This window comes from Numida meleagris, chromosome 1, assembly GCF_002078875.1.
Source record: "Numida meleagris isolate 19003 breed g44 Domestic line chromosome 1, NumMel1.0, whole genome shotgun sequence".
In the NCBI taxonomy this organism is placed as follows: Eukaryota; Metazoa; Chordata; class Aves; order Galliformes; family Numididae; genus Numida; species Numida meleagris.
Window position 1 is genome coordinate 188,256,579 of NC_034409.1, and position 8,455 is coordinate 188,265,033.

At 37.9% G+C, this 8,455-nt stretch overlaps 1 protein-coding gene across 8 annotated transcripts in view; it reads right to left on the minus strand.

Annotated features, from left to right (window-relative positions):
- SYTL2 (synaptotagmin like 2) overlaps nt 1–8,455 on the minus strand; it is a 53,954-nt gene that overhangs the window by 7,186 nt on the left and 38,313 nt on the right. For 3 of the 8 annotated variants that reach the window (XM_021382540.1, XM_021382549.1, XM_021382556.1), the window contains exons 10-15: nt 7,381–8,342; nt 5,623–5,739; nt 4,611–4,664; nt 3,754–3,801; nt 2,363–2,457; nt 606–725 (exon numbers count right to left, since the gene is read on the minus strand). In XM_021382540.1, the coding sequence (XP_021238215.1) occupies nt 606–725; nt 2,363–2,457; nt 3,754–3,801; nt 4,611–4,664; nt 5,623–5,739; nt 7,381–8,342 (1,396 nt within the window). The remainder of the gene's footprint in view (nt 1–605; nt 726–2,362; nt 2,458–3,753; nt 3,802–4,610; nt 4,665–5,622; nt 5,740–7,380; nt 8,343–8,455) is intronic. The other 5 variants (XM_021382565.1, XM_021382582.1, XM_021382574.1 and 2 more) reach the window with 5 other exon arrangements.

Genomic DNA, 8,455 nt, shown 5'->3' on the forward strand with positions numbered 1-8,455 from the left:
TATCTCTTCAGCTGATCTTTGCAAAAAGCAGAACCTAAAACTTTAGGACAACATACCTTCTGAAAATACCAACAAAGAAATCAACCAAGTCTTTATGTGCCTGAGTTAGGTGCCAAAAGAAAACATACTTGAAAATTAAACCCTGCACAGGCAGGAATAGAAGCATGTATGTTGTTTGTCTGTTTTCTTAAAATTGGTTATCTAGTTCACCCCACATAGCAATATTGTCCTTCTTTCACTTATTTTCTCCTCTACCCCCTAATCCATTTCTAAGCGTTTATTCTATACAAATTCTTCCCCACTTTTGTTACAACTTCAAGCTGTTATTGTAAAAGCCTCTTTGTGTAGCGTTCTTAGAGCACGCTGCAGAGTGGGACCCCAAACAGGCTCCAGTATACTACTAGAACACAAAAAATTAAAAGTAATCTTTATTTATTTTTAAAGGCAACTCCAAGCAAGGGTTCACATAACAGAAAGAGCAGAGAGAGAGAGGGAAGGAGACAGATGCCAGGGAAAGAAATGTAAGAGGAAGAAGGAAGCCAGAGCAATTCTGACGAGATTAGCAAAAATAAAGTGTCATTAAAACAAGGCTTTTGTGTACATACAGAGGATAAGGAGGCCATGCCAGAAGAACCGCTAAGATTGGTTAGAGAGCTGGGACTCTTCTTGATTCTGCCAAAGGAATAACTGCTTTCTGATGCTGTATCTGTCTCTCTGTCATCACTCTACAAAAACATCACAGAAAGAGAGTCTGTGTAGGTTCTTTGTTGTTACAAGGAACATAAAAAAAAAAAAAGGAGAACAGAATTTTAATAACGTAGATTGGGACTCAGTGAAAACTAGAATTAAATTTTCTAACAGAAAGCCGACACGAAAACATTTTTAAAGCAATAATGCAACTGTCTGTTTTGGGTTTTTAAATCTCAAGTAGCAATGGAAAGTACAAAGTTAATTTTATTGGGATAATTAAACTCAACTTCTCAACTTCACTATGCTATGCATAAACTTATGTAAGTGATAATGTTCTGGTCTTTCACCCATCCCTTTCTGTTATACAGAGAGTAACATCAACTCTCCAGTATCTTTAAGGCAGTTAGTTGCAAGGTAACATGCACAGTAAAACAGCAATGGATAAAGCGAATGGCTTTTGAAAAAATGCTAATTTTGCAAGAAGCAAGCAAGGAACTGCTTGTAGCTGGTGAGGGGTCTGAAGCAAAAGTCTTATGAGGAGCAGTTCAGGGAACTGGGACTGTTCAGTCTGGAGAAGAGGAGGCTCAAGGGAGACCTTATTACTCTCTGCAACTCCCTGAAAGGAGGCTGTGGTGAGGTGTGGGGTTGGCCTCTTCTTCCCCGTAAGTAGCAACTGGACGAGAGAGAATGGCCTCAAGTTGTGCCAGGGGAGGTTCAGGTTTGATAGCAGGAAAAATCTCTTCTCTGAAAGAGCAGTTAGGCACTGGAATGGGCTGCTCAGGGAGGTGGTGGAGTCACCGACCCTGGAGGAGTTCAAGAAGTGTTCAGATGTTGTACTAAGGGACATGGTTTAGTGGGGAAATACTGGTGGTAGGTGGATGGTTGGACTGGATGATCTTAGAGGTGTTTTCCAACCTTAATGATTCTAAGATTTTATTATTCTATTCTGTTATCTACAGAGCAACCTATTTTAGACATTTATGTTGGGAGATTGGTTTAAATACAGCCTCAACACCTTTCTCTGCCAGCTGTCCGGGAATGCACAGACCAGGTTCCAATAGCTTATCTTTTTCAAACTTTGGTATAATTTTAGGAGCTATATGGCCTCAGAGCTTATTCCATGGCCCACACCATACTCTTCCAAATCATACTGACTTAATGATATTAAATCATAATTTAAAGGATTTACAAAGACATTGTTGGTAATTCTGAGATTTCATTTAGCGAGCCTTGTACCTGAACCTCCACCCCAAACTACTACCCCTCTGAGAAGGGTCACCAGATGGTGCCATTACTTACAGTCTTACAAACTCACTCAAACATTTTAGGCTCTGAACAAAACAAATATATTCATGTATGCATGTTCTGAAGACAAAAGACCTGTTGTTTTAAGATTAGAATAACAGCTAACATTCACTATGATTCAATCTCCTAGATACAACATACTCTTTAAGTAGAGCTGTACAGGAGGGACAAGAGTTATTAAAGTGTCTGAAAGGTTAATAAGCTACAGGTTACTTGTGTTCATCCTGATTGTTACACTGCAAACAACTACATGCTACGAGCAAGTAGTAAACTGACTTGACAGAACCTGGAAAGCACTATTTGGCAAACACATAATGCCACAGCAATCAAAAGTTTTAATTACTGTTCTTCAAGAGATGTAACATACCTCTTCCTGTAGGAATGACGGTACTGACTTGCTCAGTCCTTTGACTTTTTCAGGATTGGAAAATGGCTTATCAGGCTGTGAAGGCACTGTGGAAACTAAAGAGCAGCAATTCAAGTTTGAAAAAAAAATTGTACATCAAAACAGTGAGATTCCATAGCAGGGCATGGTTAAAAACAAACAACCTCAGATGAAATACATGCACATGCACAGAAAACCTTACGTCGAAGTTGTAAACTTTCTTCCACAGAACTCAGAGATGCTACCATTAGGAAGGATCTAGTTTGAAATCTCCTGTAACTGGACACAAAACTTTGCCGGTCAGAAGACAAAATGTTCACATTGCTTGACAATGTGAATAATACTGGGTGCTGAAAGTAAATTTTGATCAAATGTGATCAGTTTACTTTCCAGCTTTTCTTTCTAGAACAAGGATAAGAGTACTTATGCACCAACCTCGCCACTGTTGACATTAGAGTCATCATAATGTTCTTGGTAAGAAGTTGGTCTACAAGCCAAACTATGTTCTTTTATTTCTCGGTCCAGTTAATGGCAAAAAATATTTGGGTAAATCAAGCAATGTTTACATTTGAACAAGGTCTCAAGTGTCAAGTATTCCTAGTTTATTCTAAAAACATATCTCAATGATAGTTTCTTACAGCCCATCTATTCAACTTTCATAGAGTCCTAGAATATTCCGAGTTGGAAGGGACCCACACGGATCACCAAGTCCAACTCCTGGCAAACAGGACCACAAAAAATTGAAATCCTGTGTCTGAAAGCATTGTCCAAATGCTTCTTGAACTCTGGTAGCCTTGGTACCATGACCGCTTCCCTGAGGAGCCTGTTTCAGCACTCAAACTTTGCCACACCTTTACTGAAATTTAATTTTGTGTTCTTCACTGATTTCATTGCACAATCTAGACTTTCAAAGATCAAGTCCACTGTAAGCCCACAATTCTCAGAATTTTTCATGCTCTGACCACGCTCATATTTAGTGATACACTAATACTCTACCTACTACAGGTCTTTACACCAGATACACCTTGTGAGATATAGTAATACTGAATGTCCCATGACAGAGGATTTTTCGGCCAGGGACAGCTGGCTACAGGACCATGGACCTGTTGTACACATTTTAACACTGTACACATGCTGGCATTGTTTCTATAGAGTTAAGCTTTCTCCAAAGCTTTTGCTACTGAAGCTCCAATAGTAGTTAAGATATCAATTGTTGTCAGTATGCAGTTAGATGCAGTTACTCCATTCAGCAATAATCCAGTCTAGAGGTATAACTTGTTAGTTGTTAAATAAAAAAATGATCTTTAATGTGTTAGTTTAAATAGCAGGGGAGAAACTTCTCCGTTGTCAGTTTGAAGAATCCTATTACTCACTTCCTGCTCCATTTTCATTCCTTTCTTGATGCTGATCAGGTTCCAGACCTGCTCAGTGCAGTATTGACAACAGTCAATAGTAGCACAAACAGCTTTACAGTTTTATGAAAAACATCAACATATTTTATGTGTGACAAGCCTTCACTTTTCTAGATCCTCATGAATTTTTATGTTTTGCATCATTCTCCTCTTTTTAGGAGCTGAATCACTATAAAGCGAACATGAATGTGTAAGCTTAGCAAAACAAAAACTTGAATATTATTTTCAAGATAATTTGCCTTACTGTATTTGTACAGTTATCAATTTGTCTGGGTTAATCATTTTTTCAAAACTTCACTCATTGTATTTAACAACATATTTAACTAAAAAAAGCCACCCTTTTCAGACAAGCACCTACACATTGAATATACAAGTTCAGTAAGGCTTCCATCTGAAGGCAACATTATGTACGTAAGTACAGAGTTGTTAAGACTTGTTAACATACTGGACATTGCAATTCATTTTGCATCTTATCATGTAACAGATGAACAAACAAATTCAATATTTAATTAGATCCAGTTTTTCAGCTAAACTAGCGTTCAAAGCTCTAAAAGATTTCAGAAACTATTTCATAGGCTGAATGACCAAAGGCCAAAATAATACGCTGGTAGGCAGCACACAGTTTGTACGTATATCACAGGATGTAACATAAATCTAGTACTTAAGAATAAAGTAACACAAGAAAATCTTACAAAAGCATTTAAGTCATGCTGAAGTTAGTCTAATTTCAAAGAGAAATACAATGCTTGGCTTCAAAAAACTTTCACTAGTGAGAATATTGGAAAACAAACTTCCATGCAGACACACAAGATATTTACCATCTTCAGCACTAAGAGCTAATTCTTCCCTTGGAATATTTATTTTTCCTTTATCTGTGCAGGAAAAAAAAGTAACACATGGTTAGAAAGCTTGCTGTTCAGTATAATGAAATGGATCGTTGTGGTAATCACAGAATTAAGGACAAAAATAAAAGAGAAAAAAACAGCAGAGCCACAGGAATGGTTAATTCAAGAGATGTTTTCTACTTGGAAAGCTTACTTCAATTCTGCATCCAAGAAGCAGTCTCATCTTGACACAGTTTCTATCAGCGTGCTGTTACAACAATGTTAGTGCATACCTACATCCTGGAACTAGTTAGAAGTGAGCAATAGCATAAATAGATTTAGACGATTAATTTGCCAACAACAGCCAACATCTTTCAAAATCTACACCTCCACACTTCAGTTCACATCTTCTCCATTAGACGTGAAATAAACATGAAAACACTGAAGAGTAGGGTGAATGCAGACATGAATTATAACAGTAATAATAAGAGTCTTAGGAGGCTACAGAGGGAGCTCAGAAATGAATCGTAAGTACAATCTTGTCTCATTCCATTCTCTTAAAGGAGAAGAGGTGAGCTTGGTTATATTAAATGCTAAAACAGGTGAACCTACTAAACTAAGACAATTTTTTCATACTTCCACTGACTACTAGTTTGAGCCAAGCAAGCAGCCAAGACGGAACTGCAGTTGTAGCTCATTACTGATTTGGGTGGTTGTGAATACTTTCACTACTGAAAACTTTCTAACCATCCAATAAAATGTTCATCACTGACTAACACGGTGCATTTTTGGAAGAGGTCTGCTTCACAGACCAGCGTGGTTTCAAAAGGAACACCAAGAACTGGAAACTAAACCATATGAGAAAAAAAAAAAATCAGTTTTACAATACGAACTTCATGCTGCTTATTGAGAAACAAAATAAGATAAAAATACTGCTTGGCAAAGTTGTATGGAAAAACAGCATTAGCATGTTCAAGCCAAACTAGAGGTCATGGGAGACACACACAAGCTTTGTGCTCACTTGAGGTGGCTGATGGAATGTCCTCTAGACTTTTGGAAGGCATTTTCCTATCTGCACTCCTTTTCAAAGCCATCAAAACAGGATTTAATTCTTCTTCTGAACCTGTTACGAGACAAAACACATGAACACTGCACACATAGACGTGTCTTTTTAAACAAGTCACTTAAATAAAAAAAAAAAGACAACCACCAGTTTCTTTTGGGAATCTGTTTTGACCTTTAGCAAAGACAGTAAGCGTGCACTAAAAATAGTAAATAAATCTAAACAGTCAGACTCGGGAATGCATTATGTTCAGTTATTTCAAAGTTGAAGACATAGGAACCAGATAATTGCAGATGCTTTTAAGATATAGACTCTTAAAAACAACTATTTGTAAGGAGCAATTTTAACTGACACCTGACTGTTTCAGCTTAAATTAGATTAAAGAAGAAAAAAGAGTAGAGTGTTAATGGTGTTTAAGTTAAGAATCAGTTTGCTCTAAATGCCCTCATCCAGAGAATCAGTTTGGTTGATTTGTCTTGACTGACAGAGTTTAGGGTAAATACAGTAATTAACTGTCTAAAAACTAGATAGGATAAATTCACATTTAGTCATTTGGTAAGAAATCAGCAAGAGAGAAGGTAATAGCTTTGTTTTTTCTCCTCTCTAAATTTGTTCATTGTATTTTCTGCCCAGTGAAAGTCACTTGCTTGTGTTTTATTGAGTAACAATTATCCCCTCCCCCCACAAAAAAATCAGCAACACCACTAAAAACAACCAACCAGCCCACAAAACACAAAACACAGCTGTGGAGAGATCTGCATCCCTGAAATTACCATGCAATTGTTTTGAAGGGCAGTGTCATAACAGATCCAGCCCCTTCAGTATAAGACCCTTTCTCCCTTGCTCCTTCCTACCCCACTTCCCTCCACCCAACAGCCAGCCAACCAGGCCTTACAAACAGCAACAGTATGCTTATGGGTAAAAACAAATTGTGTTACGTTTTTCCTCATTTGTCTTCCAGAACAGAGTTCCAGTTGATTTCCACTGGAATCTCACTTTCAAAAAGGGGTCAACAGTTACTTGGCATCTCCTAGAACCTTCACACATTTCTCAGATTCTCCAAGTAAACAGAGCATTTCCAGTCTTGCAGGAGCAGAATAAAAACGTTAAACTATCACACTAGAGCTGCCAACTTAACAAAGTAATGAAATTCTGGTAAATAGCTTGCTTCATTTATGTGCTTGTTTTCTTGTGTAACAGGCAGCTATGCAATGCTAAATTAAACAGCATAAAGTATTGGTATTGTCTTAACATCCAGCCACTCCATAAGTATTTACCTTCAAAGACTAGCTGGTAAAACTAAACAATGATCTCAGTCAGGCACTGATTTTTCTTCCTCTTTTAATCCAGGGTATTTAGAAGAAATGCCAGAATCTGAGTGTTACGACGTTATTAATTTGAAAGAAATGTCACAGGGGAGGAGCAAAGTGTAAAAGCATGAGGACTGATGTGACTGACTCATGCTGCTAAATTCCTATGACCAAAAGGCTTACCCAAACATACTACATTTTTGTCAAACAATCAACAATTAAAGGACTTAATTAGTACTTCTCATCCTTCCAAAACAAATATCCTAAGCATTTAATTAAGAAATAGGTATCACGTAGACTTTTAGATAATATACTTCAAGTTGACTACCAGAAAAACTGTAGCCACGCTTAACAACCCAGCACCATGAAGTTTAGAAATGAAATGGCTCACGAGTTGAACTTCCAGTTCCAGAATAGTAATCAGAGTTTTCATCTGAAAACCTGGATCCCAAATTCAAGCCATCGTCATCTTCATCATCTTCATGCCGAAAGGCCAGGCTGAACTGAGCTCCTTCTAGCTGAGGAGAACTGCTCTCATCTTTAAGAGGCGTGCTTGTTCTTCTCAATTTCAGCAGTTCTTTTAATTGTAAATTAACTTCAGAGGCATTCAAGGATGTGCTCTCATCTTTCCTTCCTACTTCATTTATCTTGAATGGCTTGATCACTGTATTGGTCTCTCCTTGCAAGGGAGGAACATCCATTGGCGGTGTGTTTCTCTGTTCTTTTTTAATAACAGCCCCATTTATTTTAAGGAGCTTGGAAGCTGCAAGGTCATCTACTGAAGCCTTGGCATTTTGTTCCGGAACTCCACTCTCAATAGCTGTCTTCATCTGTTTATGATAGCTACGTAAAGCACTATCATAAGGCTGTGACACTGTCATGACTAGAGTCTCTGTTTGTGATGGAAACACCCTATTCCCAAACTTTTCTTGTTTATTTAACTTGTTGGATATTGGAGATGAAGCTTCAGATGCTTCTTGAAGAAGTTTTTCTAAGGAGCTACTGAATTCTTTGAATTTTTCACCATTTGAAAAAGAAGTTTTTTCGATTGTTTCTTGAATTTCTTTAGGGTGATCTTCTTCTTGATGTGGCGTACACATACTTTGACTGGCTGGTATTTTACCTTGCATTTTCTTATCCATATTTTCTAGTGTAGAAGCTGGTGTTTCACAGACATCTTTCAGTACCTTCTGCAAATTAACATCCAATACTTTATTTCTAGCCTCAGACAGTGCAGATGTTTCCAGGGGCTTGCCAGTTTCCTGCAGCAACTCACCATTGTAATGACAGGTCACATTTCCCACTTGTAGACCAGCAGTCCTCTGCACTGTGCCATCCACACGTCTTGGTTTAGGAGGTGGTCTTTCAGAAGCCTCCTTCAGCAGCTTCTCTAGAGAAGAACTCAAGCCACCATCCTTACAGGGGGCAACAGACTTTTCAATGGTATCACTGATTTCTTGCAGTGA